Genomic DNA, 23,400 nt, shown 5'->3' with positions numbered 1-23,400 from the left:
CAGTAAATCTGATTCCACCCTTGGCGTTTTTTCCCCAAAGTCTAATTCTTACCACACGGCAGTGGCCTTCTATTTGTCTGCCACCTTATTTGGTAAACACCATTTAGTACAGTGACTTATGTGAACCTGAGTAACCTCTGACCTTATTTCCCATGTTTTTTCCCTCACTTCGTATCATTCCACACTTGCCTCAGTAAGCTGAATCAAACTTCCCAGAGGCATTCCCAAAGCAGGTCAATGTACTTGCTACTTTCCCTGCCTGAAATACTTATTACCACTCTTTACTTAAGTTCAGGATTTTCAGTAATCACTATCTTTCCTCTAATTCTCTATAGTAAGTAGAATAACAGCCTCCAAAAGATGCCCATGGTCTATTCTAGGAAAAAGAAATATCTAAATTTGCAGACAGAAATGGAAATATAAGTCATCTTGGCCTAAAAACAGATTATCCACAATTATTCAGAACGGCCCAACATAATAGAAGGAGAAGGTCCAGGAACATGGCTCAATGCTACATTTGTACAAGGACATAGATATTATACCCAGTACCATTTATCCTGCCTACCAAAGCCCCACTAAGCCCCAAAAATATAGGAATGGAGAGAAACTATTATAAGAATGATTAGGAAGGGGCCAGAGAAATAGTACAGAGGGTAAGGCATTCGCCTTGCACCTGGATGACCTGGGTTTGATCTCTGGCATCCTGTATGGTTCCCCAAACACCTACAGAGCCAGGAGTAATCCCTGAACATTACTGAGTGCCACCCAAAAACAAAAGAAAAAACAAACTAACAAAAAAAAAAAAAGCTTAGGGAGATGCAAAGTTACTAAGTATCAGTGTAGAAGATTGAGGAAGGAAACCAGAGCAAAAAAAAAAAAAAATGTGGGCAGTCTTAGAAAGACTAATTCTGGTCAGGAGTCTACTTACATGAAGAAGGAAGGCTTATTGGGGCTGGAGCAAAAACAGAGCAGGTAGTGTATTTGCCTTACACGCTGCAGACACGGGTTTATTCCCAGCATCTCATAAGGTCCCCTGAGCACTGCCAGCGGTAATGCCCAAGTGCAGAGCCAGAATAACCCCTGTGCATCACCGGGTGTGACCCAAATAGCCAAATAAAAAAATTTAAAAAAAATAAAAAAAAGAAGAAGGAAGGCCAAAGCTTCCATTTAGCTAAGATCTATTGCTGACTTCTCATCTCCAAACTATAAACTGTGCAGCTACTGTAATAGACAGGTCTGCAGTCATTGTCATGTTTTTTTTTTAACAATAAAAACATAACTAAAAAAATAGTAAAAAAACTAGTACAGTTTTTAGCAATAAAAACTAATCAGGAGCCAGAAAGATAATACAGTGGGTAGGAGGCTTGTCTTGCATGTGGTCAAGCCAGCTTTTCCTTGGCACACCATATAGTTCCCCATTTACTGCCAGGAATAATTCTTGAGCTCAGAGCAGGAGCAACCTCTGGGTATCACCAGGTGTGGCCCAAAAACAAACAAATAAAAAAACTATTCACTATCCGATTTAAAACTAAATAAAACTAAAACTCCGGGGAATGGAGTGATAACACAGCAGGTAGGGCGTTGGTCTTGCACACTGGCTGACCCAGGTTAGATTCCCAGCATCCCATATGATCCCCTGAGGACCGCCAGGCGTAATTCCTGAGTGCAGAGCCAGGAGTAACCCCTATGCATTGCCGGGTGTGATCCAAAAAGCAAAAACAGCACCGTCCTCCCATTGTTCAAGAATTTGCGCAAGCAGGCACCAGTAACATCTCCATTGTGAGACTTGTTACTGTATCTGGCATATCGAATACGTCACGGGGAGCTTGCCAGGCTTTGCCAGGCGGGCAGGATACTCTCGGTAGCTTGACAGGCTCTCCGAGAGGGACGGAGAAATCGAACCCGAGTTAGGAGCATGCAAGGCAAACATCCTACCCGCTGTGCTAGGCTCCAGCCCTACATTATAAAAAACAAAAGAGAAGAGTTGAGGGACCAGAAAGTTCTCCTTTTTTTGTTTACTTCTGGTGCCACTCCCAGCAGCGCTCAGGGTTTACCTGGGCTCTGTGCTTAGGGATCACTCCTGGTGGGACTCGGGACCACACGTAAAATTTGATTCTTTTAATAAATTTAAGTGCTATCAAGGCAAAATACACCTACTTCGTTTAGTTTCCCAGGACTTGGCATAAGATCAAGTATTCAGATATTTACTAAAGGGATATTTAATATAGTGAAACCTATGATTTGAGGCCAGAGGGGTCAAAAGGATTTTGTCTTATACAAAGGCAACTTCAGTTTGATCCCTAGCACTGCATGTGGCCCTCAGGATAGAGCCAGGAGTTTAAGCCCTGGGCAAAGCAAGAACTGCCCCAAACCACACCCCTCTCAGGAACAAATAAAAATATTTGACAATATAAGAGATATGTCAATAAAACTGATGGTAATTTTAAGAATATCATGAGTGGGGCCAGAGAGATAAAAGAGCAAGCAGGGCATCTGCCTTACATGCTGCAACCCAGGTTCAATACTCAGTATCCGATACGGTTCCCCAAGCCCATCAGGAGTGATTCTGGAACGGAGATCCACGAATAAGCCTTGAGCACCACTGGGAACGGACCAATAAACAAAAGGAATTTAATTGAAGGGGCTGGAGCAATGGTACAGCCGTAAGGGCATTTGCTTACACACAGCCAAACTAGGTTCTATCCCCTGCGCCCCATATGGCCCCCTGAGCACTAGGAGTAATTCCTGAGTGCAGAGCCAGGAGGAACCCTTAGCATCCCTGGGTATGACCAAAATAATAATAATAATAAAAATTTTTAAATGCCACTAATATTTTACAGATTCAAAATATCACTGCATTCAGTCAAATATGGGCTGGAGCAATAGCACAGAGGGTAGGGCGTTTGCCTTGCATGAGGCCAACCCAGCTGACCCGGGTCCGATTCCTCCACCCCTCTCGGAGAGCCCAGCAAGCTACCGAGAGTATCCTAGAATATTAAGAATTTTAGCTGGGAGAATGGCCAAGTGAGTATGGCCATCTAAGGCAACAGATGAATTTATACCTATGCATTAATATCTCACAAAACACCTTTATCTTTCAGTCTCCATATTCCTTTGGTTCCCAATTAAGGCATTTCTGGTTTTTAATAATTCAGAAGACACTGTTAAAATACATTTTTTTCCTAAAATTTTTAATACTTTAGGTAGAATAATATACCATATCTAAAAATTAATGAAGTTACTGATATTGAGAATATATCCAAGTTTGAAAGAAAAAAACCAACACACACTTTTGGCAAAGATCATATATTGCCTTTACTTCAAGGGTAAAGAAATAATCATGTGTTAATGGAATTACTTACCCGTGCCAGGAGTAGTTGTCGTAACTCCAACAAGAGGACTCTGCATTACCGAAATGTTTGCCTACATGAACACAGAAGAAACTATTAAGGTAAAAATGCAAATTTCTGACTTATGTATAACATAAACACAATGAAAGTTCAAAGGCATCATTCAACAGACAACAACTAGAAATGTACTTAATTAGATCACAAAAGAATGCTTTCTTTTTACTTCAGTTGAACAGTATAAAATAAAACGTCAGATGCTTTCAGCACAGTTTACTGAAAATAAAGTTACATTGGGTAAAGAGACATTACTTTTAATAAAGCAACGTCACTTTTTGTTATTAGTTTCTAAGGCACAACATCTGAACAGGTATCAGTCACTTAAATCACTAAGTTCCCACAGTAAAAGAGAAACACCTATTCTTCTCTGGTCTGCTTCTGAGTAGGCCATATCAGGCATGATCAGGGCTTAGCCCTGACATGTACTTAAGGACTGGATCAAATATGATGCAGAGAACTGAACCAGGGTTGACAGCATACAAGGCAAGTTTTTTAACATTGTATTATTTCTCTGGACTCACGGTTCTGTTTTTAAATAGATATGCACACATATATTTAGTTACTGTCACTATCATACCGTCCTCCCGTTGTTCATCGACTTGCTCGAGCGGGCCCAGTAACGTCTCCATTGGAGACTTTGTTGTTACTGTGTCTGGCATATCGAATACGTCACAGGGAGCTTGCCAGGCTCTGCCGTGCGGGCGAGATACTCTCGGTAGCTTGCCGGGCTCTCCAAGAGGGGCGGAGGAATTGAACTCGGGTCGGCCATGTTGGCTGCGTGCAAGGCAAACGCCCTACCCGCTGTGCTATCGCTCCAGCCCATATATATTTATATATACATATAATACTGTTACTTCAGATAAGATTATAAAGACACCAAACCTTTACCAGTAGAAAGTTACAAAGCAGGGAAATTGGGATTGCTAGTTCTCCATAAAATAGACAGTAAGAGGAGCAGCCAAAGACATCAGAACCACATGCCATGATTAAATTTGACTGAAAGATGGTTTCTAATGCTTTAAAGTTTTCCAACAATGCCAAATTTTATATGCGGAAAGGCATAAAACATTTCTTCAGGGGGCAGAACAATAGTACAGCCAGGAGGGTGCTTGCCTTGAACAGCCAACACAAGTTTGACCCCTGGCATCATATATATTCCCGCAAGCCCTGCCAGAGCAGTCCCTGGCTAAAGAAACAAGGGTAAGCCCTGAGCACTACTGGGTGTGAACCTAAAACAAAACACACACACACACACATACACACAAACTCAAACAATTGAAATGTGCTATAGTAGCAGCACAAATTACATTTGCTGGTAAGGTAAAAAGGTAAAGGCCCTCCCGTTGATCGTCGATTTGCTCGAGCGGGCCCAGTAACGTCTCCACTGGAGACTTTGTTGTTACTGTGTCTGGCATATCGAATACTCTCGGTAGCTTGCCAGGCTCTCCAAGAGGGGCGGAGGAATCGAACTCGGGTCGGCCATGTTGGCTGCATGTAAGGCGAACGCCCTACCCGCTGTGCTATCGCTCCAGTCGCGATAGCACAGCGGTAGGGCGTTCGCCTTACATTTGCTGAAGGAGGGGAAAAAAAATAAGTCTTTACATAAGAAACTTAACACTTCAGTACTGTACTTTTTTTTATTATACAGCCTACCCAGCAACAAAGTAATTAAGACCATTAGTGATCATAAATACTATTAAGCTTCTTTTTAAAAAATCTTCAGGGCCAGATTTGATCTCTAGCACCCATATAAGCTCCCAAACCCTGCCAGGAATGACTCCCTAAGCCCTGAGCACTGCTAACTGGATTTAAAACAAAACAAACAAAAATGTGTGTGTGGGGGGGGGGGGGATGGGGAGGTTAAAGAAAAGAATCCTCAGTTACTGGAGCACATAGGTGGTGACTAAATGAGGTAAACCTCAGCATGAACCAAAATCATAACCAACAACCAACACCTGAGCGGGGTGGCAAGGAGTGGAGATAGACTGTAGCAAAGGTGACAAAGGAACGGGATAGGAAGGAGGCAGAAGGGAGGGTTATGGACACTCTGTTGCTGCTGGTGTAGGGCAATTTGTACGCCAATAGCATAAAATTAGACACTATCAGGGTTTTTTGTGGGGGAGATTTAGGAGCGACATTGGAGATGCTCAGGGGTTACTCCGGGCTCTGCACTCAGAAACTCGTGCTTGGAATATCCTATGGGATGTGGGGATCAAACCTGGGTAGGCAGCAGGCAAAGCAATGCCCTACCCACTGTACCATGGCTCTGGCCTCGTAAATTAAACATTACTGTAACCACATTACCAAACCAATTTTTCAAAAAGTTCTGGAATTTCAGTACATTTTTTAACATTTCATAATAAATATAATTTCAGTATATTCTATACACGGTAGAGTCTGGCAAACTCCCCATGGTGTACCCAATATGCCAAATACCAGTAACAATGATAGATCTCATTCTCCTAACCCTGAATGAGCCTTGAATATGGCACTTTTTTAAAAATCTCAGGGCTAGGACGAAGGAGACTTACTGGAGCCTGCTCGAGGCAATCGACGAACAACAGGATGGTCGTGACGGTGATATTCTTTAGTAAACGTCCTGTATGCAACACAGATACATTAAACTTACGGAAACATCTTAAACTATTGACCTCCTGGGTCAGAGAGACAGCCCAATGACACATGCTTTGTATTCAGGAAGCCTGGGTGTGATCCCAGGCACCACATGTTCTCCAGAGCACTACCAGGAGCAACTCCTAGAATGACCCCCACCCAAAGAAAGTATTAATTTCCATTGTATGGTGATAAAACTATGGTAACAGTACACAGATCACCTGTCTTCTTGAAGTTAAAGGTGTTGATCCAAGTCCTGGGCTGGAAATGTCATCATATATACTTCTGACTGGTGGAGCTCCACTTTTATCCTTATGAGCTGGTACAACAGGTTGTGGCGGTGATCCACCTACAATATATTAAAAAAAAAAAAAAAGGTTGGGTATATCTTTATTTTTTTTTCTAGTTTTTGGGCCACACCTGGCAATGCTCAGAAATCACTCCTGGTAGTGCTTATGGGATGCTGGTGATCAAACCCACATCAGCTGCATGCAAGGCAGCCAAATTTTTTCACACCATATCACTCCGGTTCAACTAGGTATTTTTTAAAACAAAGACATTTTCTATCTTTCTCTTAACATCATTTTTCATTTATATAAAGCCTTGGTTTAAAAATCTTACCACCTAGTGCCTCTCAAACTTCTATCTGGGGATCATGTCAGAATTCAAATTTGGATGCAAAACATGTGGGAATGAGCTTTACATTACAAATTTTTTTTTCTTTATTTTTCCATTTCTTTTCTTGTCTTTTGGGCCATACCCAGTGGTGCTCAGGACTTACTCCTGACTCTGCATTAAGGGATCACTGCCAGGGTAACCATATGTGGCTTTGGCAATTGAACCTGGGTTAGACACAGGCAAGACTGTCTCCAGTACCAGATAATGGTTTTTCTGACAAAGCTCCAGGTAATGCGAACGCTGGTGGATCCATAAAAGACACTTTGTTAGACTCCAGAATATAAATTTTATTAGTTGCTACAGAATACATGCTAGTACCAGAAACAAAGACCACAAAAACAAAGTGGGATATCAAACCAAAATCCTTCTGTAAGGAAAAACCATCAGAAATGAAGGGCAACATAAAGTAGGAGAAAATACTACAAATCCCTAACTGGATACATTCAAATTAACATAATCCAATTAAAAATGGCTAGAAATTTGTGTATCAGTAACAAGAAGAATCTACTGCTCACAAAGTATATCCTTCATTCCTCTCCAGAAAAAAGTAAACACAAATAGCCCACTTCATGGAAATACCCAGAATAGAATAAAATAACTGCATCTTTAGTCAGGTACAAATGATAGTGTGTTGGCTCCTCCAATTCACTTCTGCCAGCCTATTTTAAAAAAAAGCAAGTTAGAAAAAAAAAAAGTTCCTACAGATGGAAGCAGCGCTTAAAGCACCTGATAATGGAACTGTTTCAGCATTCTCCTGCAATAATGTCACAATCTATAATAAAGTCTACAAGAAAATTTTCAAGGGATGTCCTCACCAAATAGGAATCCAAGAATGGCATAAGAAGTTGCAGTCAGAAATGAAACCCAAGATTAAAAAAAAGCAGTGCCCTGAGTAATAGAGGGCTTTGAAACAAGTGGTGTAGTAACAGGTTCAGGAAGAGATGCTAAACTGAACTCTGGCCTGGAAAACAGGCAAGTTATCCAAAACACTAAACTCCCCAATCCAACAATCACAACACTAGAATAAGAGGCAAGAGACTATAGATATATGTAAGAGTCATAATCAAAAGCAGGAATCATCTCCATAGTCTCCTGCAATCTTGCTGGAAGACTTCATTTTGATCTCATTAAAAACAATCTGAGGACCAATTCCTAATTTGAGCTCCACTCACCCCAACCAAATAGCTGAGTTATCTGAAAAATGAACAACACTTGCTTAAGTCTGGCCAAACACAGATCCAAATAGAACCAAATACAGGCCAGCAAGACTCAGACTCAGACAACATAATCAGACCCAGGCACCAGAAATTGGTTTGCAGTACAGACTCATACAACCATGATGCTAGATATCACAGGGCACTTGAGATCACAAATCCCCAGTGGTCATTCCCACCACACAAACTTTTAGCCATAGTCAGTTTCTGGAATTTGTGACTCTAACATGGACCTCAATACCAGTCTTCAAAGAAATGGGGAGGTTCACCTACAATGATGGGGAATCACCAAGGGACCTACTGATGCCTAAAAGGAGTGAACGGGGACATTAGTGGTAGAAAATGCACACTGGTAGAGAGATAGGTGTTGGAAAATTGACTGAAATTCAAATCTTTAAACCTTTGTAACTGTGTATCTTGAAATGATTCGATAAAAGGGGGGGCAGGGAATTGGTTATGTTTTCAGGAAAAAAGTTGAAAATTTTAAAAATTTATGTGATGTCTTTGTGTATATCTGTAAAATGTTTATATTACATAAGGGGTACGTAAGTAAAATTTTACCACTGTAGAGCCAATAAATATGGAAAATGACTGACCCATTTCTTTAGCATCTATAATTTACTAAAATACCCTACATACAGGTTAAAGTTGTTTTTTTGGTCAAATTCCTAATGTAGAAGTATTACAGATATACCATATACTTAAATTTTCATGGATCTAAAACAGATATATCAGAATTATTCTAAGTGCTTCTTACAGAGTTATTTTGTTCGAAGAGGTTGGCATGCCTCAAGACTCTAGGACCAAATATTTAAAAAAAAAAAAGGCCTCAGGTAATGACTTCCTTTATTTCAAGACATGGAATTCAGTCATGGTGAAAATTAAAGATTGTTTTTAACCTTTTTGCAAGAGATTCTGTATTATCTGTCTTATGAAGCATTCTTTCCAATATGGTTTATTTATAATACGTTAATTATGCCCTGCTCTCTTTTCAGCTCCACATTTCAAAGTATTTGGCTCATTGGATAAGTCATTTCCCTCTCAGTGTCTCAATTTACTTAACTGTTTTCTAAGACTGCAAGATCCTCAAAGGACACTATCTTAATCCCATTATACCCAGCACCTTATACTACACTGAGTACATTTAAAAGTATTGGGGGAGTGGGGATGGGAGTGTAGAGAGACAGTACAGCTGGCAGCTGACTCGGCTTCAATACTGGACATCCCATACGGTCTTCCAAACACCACCAGGTGCTATTTCAGAGTATGGACAGAGCCAGAATAAGCCCTGAACAATGCCAGGTGTGGCCTAAAGCCCCCTCCAATCAGACTGACTCCCCTAGTCTTATGCTGTGGCATCACATACAAGTTTTCTCTTTTTTGACCTGTGATCCCCTTAGAATATCCTGGGAACCCTTGGGGGTTGCAGGGAGCTATATAGTCACATTTGAGAAACCCTGATCTAAACATCAGAAAACAAAATCCAATCTTCTGCTGCTTAAGACCCACTTAAATTTCAGTGATTAGAAACTGCACAAAGTAAAGGGCTGAGGTCCAGAGAGATAGTACAGGAGCTCAGGCACTTGCCTTGCACATAGCTACTTCGGCTGACCCCAGCTGGATCCCTGGAACTGCATATGGTCCCCAAGAATAATCCCTGGGCACTGTCAGGTATGACTCAAACCATCCCTCCCCTACCCCTGCGAAAAAAGTAAAAGGCTGAAAAACAAAGAGGCAAATGGCCACACAGAAAAGGCAGGGACGGTCAAACTGGCATCAAACAAAACGAATTCCAAACAAAGGCTAAAACAGAAAAGGACAGAGATACTCATAGACATACATGCACTGGAGACGGGGGCCACATGCCCAGACCCAGGGAACTGCAAGAACCCCCTCCTCACCCCACCCCCGCCAAGGTGCCCGCCCCCAGCACCGGGCCCAGAGGGGTTCCCTGGCAAGCATTAGGACTGCATCGGAAGTGAAATTTTAATTCTGCTTGGGCACGGATGTATCCAACTCCCTCACAGGTACCGTGCAGGAGGGGGTGTGGCCTCCGGGGCAGCTGCCGCTCAGGTGGCTGCAGTTATTTTCCCCCTTTCCCCCTTCCCAGTGCTCTGGACTCACATCTCAATCTCCGTTACCTAATTCTGAGGAGAACATTCCGGCTATCCCAACCACATTAGGCCAATAGTCCAGTGGCTTACGCCAATCTCACCAAAGTAACGGTGAACTCAAGAAACTGAACAAGCCTAATATAAAAGAGCACAACATCCGAAGCTTCAGTAGAGGCCTCACCTAAGTCACCGAGGAGCACCAAAGAGGAAGGTAGTTTTCTAGAAAAGGAAAAAAGTGACCACCATCCACCGAGCTCATCCAGAATTCTTTCTCACAGCGAGAGGGGTACACTGATAGTGAACTCCATACTACCACAACAGCATGAAGGAACAGTGCAAACCCCCACCACGAGGAGTGGATGAAGAGTCCAGAAGCCTCAACAGGGATCACCCACAAATACGATCTCTCCGATAAAAAATTCAGAGATGAAATGCTGAGGATGATCAATGAACTCAAAGAAACAATGGAGCAGACATCCAGTAAATTAAAGGAGGACATGAAAGAAACAGTGGGACAGACAGCAAAAAAAATACAGGAAGAAATCACGGTCACGGTCCTCCCGTTGTTCATCGATTTGCTCGAGCGGGCCCAGTAACGTCTCCATTGGAGACTTTGTTGTTACTGTGTCTGGCATATCGAATACTCTCGGTAGCTTGCCGGGCTCTCCGAGAGGGGCGGAGGAATCGAACTCGGGTCGGCCATGTTGGCCGCTTGTAAGGCGAACGCCCTACCGCTGTGCTATCGCTCTAGCCCTACAGGAAGAAATGAGAGAAGAAATAAGAAAGCTACAAAGAAAGTGTCGCTGATAAAGGATTCGGTAGATGGAATAAAAAACTCAGTGGGTGCCCTCAAAAGTAGAATGACTACAACCGAAGACTGAATCCACGAGCTTGAAGATGAACTACAGAAAGCAGGCAACAACATACAATGGGAAAAGACCTCAAAATATCTCTAGGGTGTGACAGAGACCTAGGGGATGAACTCAAGAGATACAATATAAGAATTATTGGAGTACCAGAAGGACAGGGAAGCAACCAGAATGAAAAAGCAACAGTGAAAGATATCATTGCTGGGAAGTTCCAGAGCTGGAGAATGCAGGCATCCAGATCCAAGGAGCCTGAAGGTAGGTACCAGCTAAAAGAGACTCCAAGATAGATCATAATCAGAATGACGGACACCACGAATAGAGACGCAATACTCCAAGTTGCTAGTCAAGCTGCAAGTCAAAGAAGGAAATCACATACAAAGGAGCACCCCTTCGATTTACAGCAGACTTATCAGAGGAAACCTTCCACACCCAAAGACAATGGTTGGATATAGTGAAAAAAACTCACCGAAATGAACGTCTCACCAAGAATACTTACCAGGCTAAACTCTCAAACTCGAAGGAACGATACACTATTTCATGGATAAACAACAGCTCAGGAACTTCATAGACTCAAAACCAACCTTAAAAGAAGGACTAAAGGGGCTCCTGTAAGACATGAAAAACCCCTACAGGGGCTGGAGTGACAGCACAAGGGTAAGGTGTTTGCCTTGCATGCAGCCGACCCGGGTTCGATTCCCAGCATCCCATATGGTTCCCTGAGCACCGCCAGGAGTAATTCCTGAGTGCAGAGGCAGGAGTAACCCTGTGCACTGCTGGGTGTGACCCAAAAAGCATAAATAAATAAATAAATAAATAAGAAAAACCCCTAGAAGTACAACAAACCTCTACAGAAAGATGGCACAAAACCCCATGACAATAATCTCTCTCAATGTCTATAGTCTAAATGTACCGATTAAGAGACACAGAGTGGCAAAATGGATTCAAAAACTGAACCCTCTATTCTGCTGTCTACAAGAAACACATGTGAACAATCAGAGCAAAAACAGACTCAAAGTCAAAGGATGGAAAACAATTCTGCAAGCAAACAGCTCCCTCAAAAAAGCCGGGGTGGGGGCTGGAGCGATAGTACAGGGAGCAGGGCGCTTGCCTTGCACGCAGCCGACCTGAGTTCAATTCCCAGCATCCCATAGGGTCCCCTGAACACTGCCAGGAGTAATTCCTGAGTGAAGAGCCAGGAGTAACCCCTGTGCATCACCAGGTGTGACCCAAAAAGCAAAAAACAAACAAAAAAAGCCGGGGTGGCCATACTAGTACCTGACAACATAGATTTCAGGCTGAAAAAGATTAGAAGGGATAGCTAAGGCCATTTTTTAATAATCAAGGGATATGCACAGCAGTGTGACCCTGGCCTACTGGAAGATGGAGGATCTGGGTAGAGGATGCTCAGCCCCGATCCGAGCAGGCTTGGAGACCTCAACCCCGGGACCCGCATGCCTTTGTTCCTCTGCCGGTACCTTCACGCGTGTGGAGAGTGGTCTCAGCATGGTTGTGGCTGGTTCTGGCCCCCTGCGCCGTGTAATCTCATCAATGGCGAAGACCCAGAGACTATAAAACCCAGCTCCCGGAAGAAAACAGCGCGGTCTTCTGCCCCCGTGCCTGGCTGTCCTCCCTGGGGCCCCTTGGAGGGGGGCGGGTTGAGTTTCCCTCCCCGACCTGAGCAGAGCTCCGGCAGCTGAAGACCTCAGAACCAGCCACAACCATGCTGAGACCACTCTCCACACACATGAAGGTACCGGCAGAGGAACAGTAGCCGGGGTCACACCCGCCAACTGGCCCCCTAGCACCGTGTAATCCCATCAATGGCCAAGACCCAGAGACTATAAATCCCAGCTCCCAGAAGAAATGTTACTATCTCATTCTTTCTTTGGACAACCTGGCAGGCTACCGAATGTAACCTTCCCACACGGCAGAGTCTGGCAAACTCCCCGTGGCGTACCCAATATGCCAAATACCAGTAACAATGATGGGTCTCATTCTCCTAACCCTGAAACAGCCTTGAATATGGCACTTTTTAAAATCTCAGGGCTAGGACAAAGGAGACGTTACTGGGGCCTGCTCGAGGCAATCGACGAACAACAGGATGGTCGTGATCATGATCGTGATGCGCAGCAGAAGAAATCACACTCCTAGATATATGCTCCAAATAAAGTAACATCAAAACATATAAAGCAACTAATAGGTCTAAAAAGAGACATCAACAGCAACATAGCTAAAAGCAGACTAACACCTCACTCCCACCACTGGACAGATCAGTCTAACTGAAAACTTAAAGGAAAACAATTTTAAATAAATTGAGAGGGCTGAGCTTTACACACACACACACACACACACACACACACACACACAGCACTTCTTTGATAACTATGTATGAACAATCTCCAGAATAGGCCCCATACTGAGAAAGAAAAACAAGTGAAAATAAATTAAATACATAAAAGGTTCAATCCCTGGCATTCCGTATGGTTCCCTAAGCCTATCAGGAGGATTCCCTGGGTGTTGAGCCAGAAGCCCTGAACAGCACTGGGTATGGCCAAAAAAAATAAATAAAATGTAAAAAAAATTAAAAATAAATATATATGTTGTGTGTGTACATATGATGTGTATAATACACACACACACACACACACATATATACATATGTATTTATGTATTTCCAGAGCCAGAGATACGGCTCAAGTGGTAGAGCACATGCCTAACACATGTCAAGCTAAGTTAGGTCCCAGCAACTTATTCCCACCATTACATCCAGCATCACTGAGTACAGCTCATGTTCCTGTAGTTCCTAATAATAAGCACTATTAAGTGTGGCTTATGTTACAAAAAAAGAAAAGTAAATAAAAAAATTAAATATGTTCAGAATCATGGTGATTTCAAATATAATACATGGTAACTCTTACTGATCGATACCAAAATTTAAAAAATAAGAGGGAAGGAGACAGTACAGGAGGTTAAGTCTTGCATATAATCCCTGACATTGCACATGGTCCTCTGAGAAAGGCCAGAGGTCATTCCTGAGTACAGAGCCAGGAATAAACCCTGAGCAGAGAGGTGTGGCCCCTAAATCATAAATAAATGAACTACTTTAAACCAGATGATGCAAGACTCACAAATGAATGTCAGAAGAGAGCAGCATGCTGCAGAGAGGCCTCCGGACCCCAATTAAAATTTTAGAATTCCAGGAGCACGTGGTTTCTCATACTATTCGTAATAAGTAATACAAAATAACTTATTTAGCATCTGCCTGTAGGCTTTTAGCATCACAGGCTTGAGTGATGATGGGAAAATTCAAAATAATGGTGGTGGGAAGGTGTAATGGTGGTGGGATTGGTGTTGAAATTTTGAATGTAATCAATTATTGTGAACAACTTTATGAAAATATAATTGAAATTTTTTAAAATTGAATTTATTAAATAAATAAACCAGCTGGAGAGAGAGTAAATGATACTTGTACATGGCCTGGGTTTTATACCCGATGGTCCCAGAGCCCACCAGAAGTGATTCTGAGTTGAAAGGTAGAAGTAATCATAGCTAGGTGTGATCCCCAAACAAACAAATAATAATGCCTCAAGATTTACTATCAATGGCATCTGAGTAAATGGGATGCAGTTGTTTTTTTTTTTTTATTAGTGAAGCACCATGAGGTACAGTTGTAGATTTACAAATCCTTATGCCTGAGTTTCGGTCATACAATGATCAAATACCCATCCCTCCACCAGTGCCCATTTCCCCCCACCCCCCCTCCCACCCTGCCTCTGTGGCAGGGCATTCCCCTTTGTTCTCTCTCGGGATGCAGTTTTAATGAGTGGGTGTTTGGAATTCTAACAGCTCATGATCTTCTCCACATCTTAAAATGAAAAGTAGAGGAAACGCTTATTTAACAACTCTGCTGATAAGAGTAGCACATTAATAATGAGATGCTTCATTATTAAGCTATCTAATATTCTAATACAAGCACTGATATTACTATGGACCTACTAAAAGCAATTTACCCACCTGCAAGCAAAGGTGATCTCATTTCCACTACTCCAACTGAAGGACCACTAATTGATCGAGGCTGCGGAGTCACTGGCGCTGGCAAATCCCCCATTAAAAATCCAGGCAAGAACTGAGCATTGACTCCTGACTTTGGAGATGTGGGGGAGCCCAGCATCATTGGTTCGGATCCTAAAGGAGAGGAGAGTAAGGGAGGAAAATATTGGTATTAGTATCTAAAAACAAAAAATGCAAAACTATAGCATAAAAATGTTGAGAATTAAAGCATTTTAGAATTAGTGATGCTTAATAAATCAAAAAACATTTCTATAAAAAGTAAAAACATCTTGCATTTAGCAATATTAATCTTTGATATTGTATTTTTACCTTGTTTTACTAGCTTAAGAACGAACAGTTGTAAATTCTTAAATTTTAGTTTACGAGCTCTAAGATAATCCCTAATACAAAACGAAAAGTTTCTTTGCATTTCCATTTTGTATCAAAAGCATAAAGACAAAAAAAGTACTCATTATTTATACCAAGCACGAAAAAAGTCAAACACAAGTATTTTACCTCATTGTAAGTCATTCTTTCGTTCCTCAAATACAAACGCTTCAAATTATGCAAGGGAGAGGGAGATAAAAAGTCTGAACACATACAAAAGGACTTAGGAAGCAAGTAACATGTAGCAGAGGGGCCTGAGAAATGGTACAGCAGGTAGGGAATTTGACTTGCAGTAGGCCAACTCCAGGTTCCCAGGCCCCTGCACCCAGTATGGTTACCTGACCCCCTCCTGAGTGATCCCTGGACAAAGTCATATACTGCCAGGTATGACCCCGAAACAAAAATAAATAAAAGGAAGCAGAGAAGTAATGAATTCTTGGCATTCTGAGAAGTAATGAAACAATCTTGAAAATTCTGAAATTGTTAAAATGAATGCCTGAATCATTTTTAAAACGCATTCATTTTTAAATTAGAAAAGATCTCCAATAAAACCAATTAAAAAGAAAACTGACATTACGCTAACATTTCAAAATTAATCTTCACAAATTACAAAGCAGGATTACTTTTATTCAAGGCTGGAGACTATAACTTGAATTTCAAGATAATTCACAGGATGAAGACAAGGTTCTGAAGTCAGAGATCTAGGTTCAAGTCAAAGTAAATGAGCATAATCATAGTTTTGATTAGAACTTGATACAGTGCTTAATATGGTAAGCATTCAGCAAAAATTAACATTATTATTCTAATAGTATCTCATGAAAAAAATAGTGAAATTTGGAAAACGGTTTACTATAATTCTAAAAGTATCTAATAAAAGTAAAAACTATTAGCCATTAAGTATTAACTACTAATAGCTCATACTGACTTATATTGTTAACTAAATTATTAGCTATAGTAAGCTTTTATAATAGTTAATGTTACTGGCTATTATTAATCATATTGTGAAAATGGAGAATTTTCTTTCTTGCAATCCAAATGCTGTCCACAAGTTTCTTGCTATTTTTCTTTTCTTTTTGGGTCACACCCGGTGATGCACAGAGGTTACTCCTGGCTCTGCACTCAGCAATTACCCCTGGCAGTGCTCAGGGGACCATATGGGATGCTGGGAATTGAAGCCGGATCGGCGGTGTGTAAGACAAATGCCCTACCTGCTGTGCTATTGCTCCAGTCTCCAAGTTTCTTGCTATTAATGCTATCAGTCACACTTTCTCTTATTTTCCTTTAACAGATATCTAATAATAAAACAAGTGTACAAAAGAGGAACAGGCAGAACAACACTGGGAAGGAATTCAATAAGTTGTAAAGGACTATAATTACAATTATATTAAGGTGCTAATTACCATGTTATGACAGTCTTACTTCCAAAGAACATACAGTGCAACCAAGTCAAAATTCTGAAAAAGCATATTCTGAATAATTTTAGAAATCCATAAAAATACATAAGTAAATTAAAAACTTCAGGCAACATCAACTACCTTCAGTGTGCTTCACCCCAGTGGGAATATGTCAAGAAATGTAGAAAGGGCAGGGAGCTAGACTCACATTGCAGTCAGCTGCAAGCATGGCACTGACCACTCATGCAGTGCCACCCAGCAACACTGTCCTCCTGAACCACACAAGGAAAAGTGGGTAGCTAAAGTGTACAAAGTCCAGTGAGCACCACAACTCAAGCACTAAGCCAACTGTTCTTTTAAAAAAGTAAAACACTTGGGAAACCAGAGCTATAGTACCGCGAGGGGGTAGGGCGTTTGCCTTGCAAGCACTGGACCCAGATTCAATACCCTGCACCCTATATGGTCTACCAAGCCCTGCCAGAAGTGATCCCTAAGCAGAGAAGCAAGCACTGAGCCCCATCACACCATCGCACCATTTTTGGGTGTGACCCAAAAACCATAAGGGAGGGAGGGTAGGAAGGGAAGAGAGGGGAGGAGAGAGGAGGGGGGAGAAGAGAAAGGAGGAAGGGAGAGAGGGAGGGAGGGAGGGAGGGAGGGAGGACGAGAGGGAGGGAGCGAAGGAGGGGAAGAAGGGAGGGAGGGGGGAAGGAAGGAAGGAAGGAAGGAAGGAAGGAAGGAAGGAAGGAAGGAAGGAAGGAAGGAAGGAAGGAAGGAAGGGTGCTCTACTGTTTGCATTTATGAAGACGCACAGGGGAGGCAAGCACAAAAGGCCTTTTCATCGTAACATCACCTTCAGTGCTACATTTCACTTCACGGGAAAGCTTGGACCGATGATAATGAAAGGTTTAAATCTCATCTGTTTGCACCCAAAACACTAAGTAATGTTGTCTGCACAAGGAAAATACCTCTAAGGTTGTCTGGTTGGTTGGCTTCAAGCGACACCAGGGATTACTCCTAGCACCACCTCTTGGATCACTCCAGGTGAGCTCGGGGACCATATACAGGATGCCAGGGCTCGAACTCTGGTTGGCCTCGTGCAAAGCAAACGCCCTACCCGCTGTACAATCCCTCGGGCTCCAAAACCTCTTAGCTTTAATACCCCATTAGGGAGGGGCTCGAAAATGCTACTTCTCAGGATGTGGGCTTGAAAAAAAAATCAGCATCGGCCAACGTCAGATTTCTGACAGCAAATACAATACATAGACACATTTGTAATGACAAGAAATACGCACCCCGGCTTGATTTTCCCCGCAGAGAAAACTTAAACTTTGGAACTGGAAATGGATGTTTTCTCATCTTTTTTTTTTTTTTTTAGATAAAAAGAAACACTGGTCCCTTAGACCAAATCCGTAAATGTTTAAATGCAACGGAGTTATCTGCACCGATGAGATTGGCCGCCTGCGCTCTCATACTATTAGATAGTTCGGGTCAAGTCAATTTCTCAAAAGAAACAAACAAGCAAAAAAAAAACAAAAACAAAAAAAAACAAAAAAAACCCTCTGTACCCGAAACGGACGGGGGCGTTGGCTTCAAACTCCTACGGAAATACATCCCGATGCGGCTCTCCCCCAGGTCTTCTCCTCGACGAGCGCGGGCTGGTAACCGTTTTCCGCCCTGAATTTCTCAGCGGGTCCGCGGGGGTCCCGAAACTCCCGGGCGAGGGCAGACACACACACAGCCCGTAGGCGCGGCCAGCAGGCGTTTCCCTCAGGGCCCATCGCCACCCGGGACCCGCCCCACACGCCCCCCGCGGAGCATCCCCCCACCCCCACCCCCACCGCCAGAGTGACCGGTTAAGTGGGGAAACCTCCCCCCCAGCACTGGGTCCCTATTACCCGAGTCCCGGACCCCTCGCGAGGACCCCGCCCCCGCGGTTCCTTCTCAGGCGACCTCCACGCGCCCGGCCGGCCACCCCCACCCCCACCCACCCACCCCCCACGCGCCGCGGGACCCGGGCTCCATGGAAACGGGAGCGGAGCCGGGGCACCGCCCACCCCGCGGGCGCCGCTGGGTTCTCCCGGGTCTGGCGTCGGGCCCGCGGGCGGGGTCCCCGGGACGACCCCCCGAACTCAAGCCCGGACACCACGCGGCGGCCCCCCACACTCCGATCCCCTCTGGGACACGCGACGCGCGACCGAAACTGGCACCGCGGGAGTTGGAAGACGGCGCTGGGCAGTGTCCGTTTCCACAGTCGGCGGCCGCAGGGTCGGGCCAGATAGATACAAAAACAATAAAAAGTTTCCACTTTCTTATTTTTTTTTAAACTCACCTAACGAAAGTGCCTGGGGTTCCACGGCGAACGCTGCCATCTCGGCGGCCAGGAGAAGCACCGGACGGTCCCAGTTTTCAAAAATGGCGGAAACGCTCCCCACGGGTAGAGGCCCCCGCCCCCGGGGCTTGCGTCACTTCCGGACATGCGCCGTGCCCCAACTGTGCCCCGGCGCGCCCTTTTGGAATCGGGCAAAGGGCGCCCGCGCCGGTGCTGAGCCTCAGTGCCCGCTGCTGGCCGCTAGGGGCCCAGAGGTGCTCGGTGGAGCTGCGCTTGCATTTCTCAGACGCACAAGTTCTTTACTGCTTTCATAAGTAGCGTCCAGTGTACCCGGCTCTCGGTCAGATCTTCTGATCGTGCCTTTCCCGGTTGGCTTGAAACCGGGTCCCTTCCCAATCTCGTTTTCTGTCTGGGTTTAAAGCTTAGAACTCCATAGTCTCAGGGCATATTTCCTACTTTCTCTAAAATATTTGATTGTTTAAGACTGCACTGTTCTCGTCCGTGATCTGGATTTTATAGTCTCTGAGTCTTGGCCGCTGATGGGATTACGCGGCGCCAGGGGGCCAGGTGGTGGGTGTGACCCCCGCCTACTGGAATTTGGAGGATCTGGGTGGAAGATGCTCGACTCAATTCGAGTAGGCTTGGAGGTCTCGGCCCCGGAACCCGCGTGGCTTTGTCCCTCTGCCAGTACCTTCATGTGTGCGGAGAGTGGTCTCAGCATGGTGGTGGTTGGTCCTGGAGGTCTTCGGCTGCCGGAGCCCTGGTCGGGGCGGGGAGGAAAGCTCAACCCGCTCCCCTAAGGGGCCCCGGGAAGGAACACCCAGGCGCGGGGGCAGAAGACCTCCCGGCCCCGACCAGGGCTCCGGCAGCCGAAGACCTCCAGGACCAGCCACCACCATGCTGAGACCACTCTCCACACACATGAAGGTACTGGCAGAGGGACAAAGCCACGCGGGTTCCGGGGCCGAGACCTCCAAGCCTACTCGGATTGGAGTCGAGCATCTTCCACCCAGATCCTCCAAATTCCAGTAGGCGGGGGTCATACCCACCACCTGGCCCCCTGGGGCCGTGTAATCCCATCAGCAGCCAAGACTCAGAGACTATAAAATCCAGATCCCGGACGAGAACAGTGCAGTCTTCTGCCCCCCGCGCCTGGGTGTTCCTTCCCGGGGCCCCTTGGAGGGGAGCGGGTTGAGCTTTCCTCCCCACCCCGACCAGGGCTCCGGCAGCCGAAGACCTCCAGGACCAGCCACTACCATGCTGAGACCACTCTCCGCACACATGAAGGTACTGGCAGAGGGACAAAGCCACGTGGGTTCTGGGGCCGAGACCTCCAAGCCTATTCGGAATGGAGTTGAGCATCTTCCACCCAGATCCTCCAAATTCCAATAGGCGGGGGTCACACCCACCACCTGGCTCCCTGGCGCCGTGTAATCCCATCAGCGGCCAAGACTCAGAGACTATAAAATCTAGAACTTTTTTTTATGACATCTTATTGTCTTATTCGTACTTTGGACAAACTTGCAGGCTGTCGAATGTAGCCTGCCCACAGGGCAGAGTCTGGCCAACTCCCCGTGGCCTACCAAATATGCCAAATACCAGTAACAATGATGGGTCTCATTCTCCTAAAGAGCCCTGAATATAATCTCAGGGCTAGGATGAAAGAGACGTTACTGGGGCCTGCTCGAGGCAATCGACGAATAACAGGATGATGAAATGAAATGAAATGAAAATGAAATTTGATTGTTTGACATAGGCACCATTTTACATGAACATGCATCCCTCACACGTTACTATGTATCGATGTATAATGAAAGATACTAAGTAACGGAACCCAAGAATAAACCCGGGGACTCAACTCACCCGGGAATCCCCTGCGTTTCTACCTATCCCATCACTGTCTCCACTTCCCCTCCATCACGACCACCCTGTTGTTCGTCAATTGCCTCGAGCAGGCCCCAGTAACGTCTTCTCTAGCCCTGAGATTTTTTTTTTAAGTGCCATATTCAAGGCTCTTTCAGGGTTAGGAGAATGAGACCCATCATTGTTACTGGTATTTGGCATATTGGGTATACCACGGGGAGTTTGCCAGACTCTGCCGTGTGGGCAGGTTACATTTGGTAGCCTGCCAGTTTGTCCAAAGTAGGAATGAGATGATAAGATGTCGCGCGGCCGCATTTGCGGCCGCGCGTTTCTGGGAGCTGAGTGTGATAATCTGGCAGGTCCAGTCCCAAACCATGCAGGCTTGGAGATCTCAGCCCCAGGTCCCACACACCTGGGTTCCTCTGCCAGTTCTTTTATGCGTGAGGCTCATCCAAGTGTGTGGAGAGTGGTCTCAGCATGGCCTTGGCTGGGCGCCGGAGGTCTTCACCTGTTGGGCCCTGGTGGAGACAGTCAGGCACAGGGTAGGAGACTCTGCCTTGTTCTCTCCCGGGAGCTGAGTGTGATAATCTCTGGATCCTGGACGTTGTTGTAGTTACACGGCAGTTGGTGGGTGTAACTGTCTAGTTACTGGCAGGTCCAGTCCCAAACCGTGCAGGCTTGGAGATCACAGCCCCGGGTCCCACACACCTGGGTTCCTCTGCCAGTTCTTTTATTTCTTTATTTATTATTCTGTATTTCTTTAGAATACAAGCGAATATAAAGTACACACACTTCACGTGAATGCGAAAAATTTTAAATGAAGGAGGAGGAGAAAAGAAGGAGGAAAAGGAGGTGGAGGAAGAGGAAGAAGAAAGAAAAGGAGGAGAAGGTGAAGAAGAAGCAGCAGCAGCAGCAGCAGCTGTGGTTGTTTAGCTTCGGTCACTAATTTTATGAACGTAGTATGCTTAAGCCATACTTGAGGCAAAAAAGGGCTAGGGCCCAAAGTACACAAGAACGCAAAAACTGAACAGTGGTTGCCTTGCCTGGGATATATCTAAATTCAAACCCCAGTTTAAAGAAAGAGAAAGAAAAAACTCAGAAAATAACAAATTTTAAAAACAAGAAAAGGGGTGGAAGAGGGGTGGGAGAGATCGTATAGCAGGTAAGGCATTTGTCTTGCATTCATGCAGCCCACCAGGGTTGGTCCTCAGCACCCCATAAGGTCACCTGAGCCCTGCCAGGAGTGATCCCTGAGCGAAGAGCCAGGAGGAAGTGCTGAGCACCGCCCAAACTAAAAAATAAATAAATTTTTAAAAATAAAAAATTGGAAGAGTTTGACAACTCAGCAAGAATACAGGTGGTCAATAGACACATGAATAATTCTTATGACTTATTATGAGGGAAATGCAAATCAAAATGACAAAAAAATGCTACTTCATTTTTGTGAAAATCGGTTACCTCAAAAGAAATTCAGAAGCAAGATGTCAACAAACGTCTTGAGTCTGGAAGCTCTAGAGCATTGTTTCTAATCTGCCCTTTCTAATTTTTAGAGACAAAACATATGCCTTAAATTCATGCTCACCTCTCCTTTCAAAGCCAATAGGATCTGACACTGCTTCTTCCTGCTTATGTCATAACATGGTTTTTTCTATAGTATTAGGGTGTGTGTCTGTTGTGTTTAGGCCCCATTCAGATAATCTCCCTATTTTGAAATCTAGTTCTGGTGATTAATAATCACATGTCAAGCATTGTAGGGTTCCAAAGTCTATAGTGTGTTTTATTTTTTATTTTTGTAGGTCATTCAATCAACCACACCCAGTAATTCCTATTTAGAATTAAGGTATCAAGAAAGGTTCATCAGTGAAAGAAAGTTCGTGTAAAAGGTATCAAGAAAGGTTCATCAGTGAAAGAAAGTTCGTGTAAATCATGGTGCCCCCCAAGTCAGCCCCCCCCAAAAGAAAAAATATTACAATGCCTTTGTTTTTGGGTTTTGGTTCTTGGGTCACTCCCAGTGATGCACCTGCCTCTGAATTCAGGTGTCATTCCAGGTGGGGCTCCAGAAACTATATGCAATGCCAGGATTGAACCTTGGGTCAACCACAAGCAACGCCAGAACCCTGCCTCTGTATTCTCTCACCTCTATACAGATAAAAACAACATGGATTTGGTATGTGTGTGACCTGGAACCGTCTCCATGATTAATATTCTGAGATTAACAGTTTGAAAACACAGATATGGAATCATTTTTATTTTATTTTAACAAAAATGTATATTTGGATAGAAATTCAGAGAAGAGGTAATGCTTATCTAAATAAAGGAATAAGCTGGAAAACAATTTCTATCAAACTCTTGACAGGGATGATAGGGATGTAGAGGCATTTATGAATTGGAGTTTATGAATAGCCTTTAGTTATGTAATTTTTAATGTCTGATTATTGGACTTTTTTTACTATTTTTGGCATTCTTCAAATTAAAACTCATG

General features: G+C 44.1%; 1 protein-coding gene across 1 annotated transcript in view; it reads right to left on the bottom strand.

Annotated features, from left to right (window-relative positions):
* The window catches only part of NUP35 (nucleoporin 35), a 50,560-nt gene extending 31,396 nt beyond the window's left edge, over nt 1–19,164 (bottom strand). The window contains exons 1-4 of the mRNA XM_056111774.1: nt 19,056–19,164; nt 14,910–15,080; nt 6,242–6,369; nt 3,363–3,423 (exon numbers count right to left, since the gene is read on the bottom strand). Coding sequence (XP_055967749.1) covers nt 3,363–3,423; nt 6,242–6,369; nt 14,910–15,080; nt 19,056–19,095 — 400 coding nt within the window. The 5' untranslated portion in view covers nt 19,096–19,164. The remainder of the gene's footprint in view (nt 1–3,362; nt 3,424–6,241; nt 6,370–14,909; nt 15,081–19,055) is intronic.
* Between the last annotated feature and the right edge of the window lie 4,236 nt (nt 19,165–23,400).

The sequence above is a fragment of the Sorex fumeus genome, unplaced genomic scaffold, assembly GCF_029834395.1.
Source record: "Sorex fumeus unplaced genomic scaffold, SorFum_2.1 ptg000014l, whole genome shotgun sequence".
NCBI lineage: Eukaryota > Metazoa > Chordata > Mammalia > Eulipotyphla > Soricidae > Sorex > Sorex fumeus.
The sequence above is the reverse complement of the archived record's forward strand: the minus strand, read 5'-3'. Positions and strand labels throughout refer to the sequence as shown.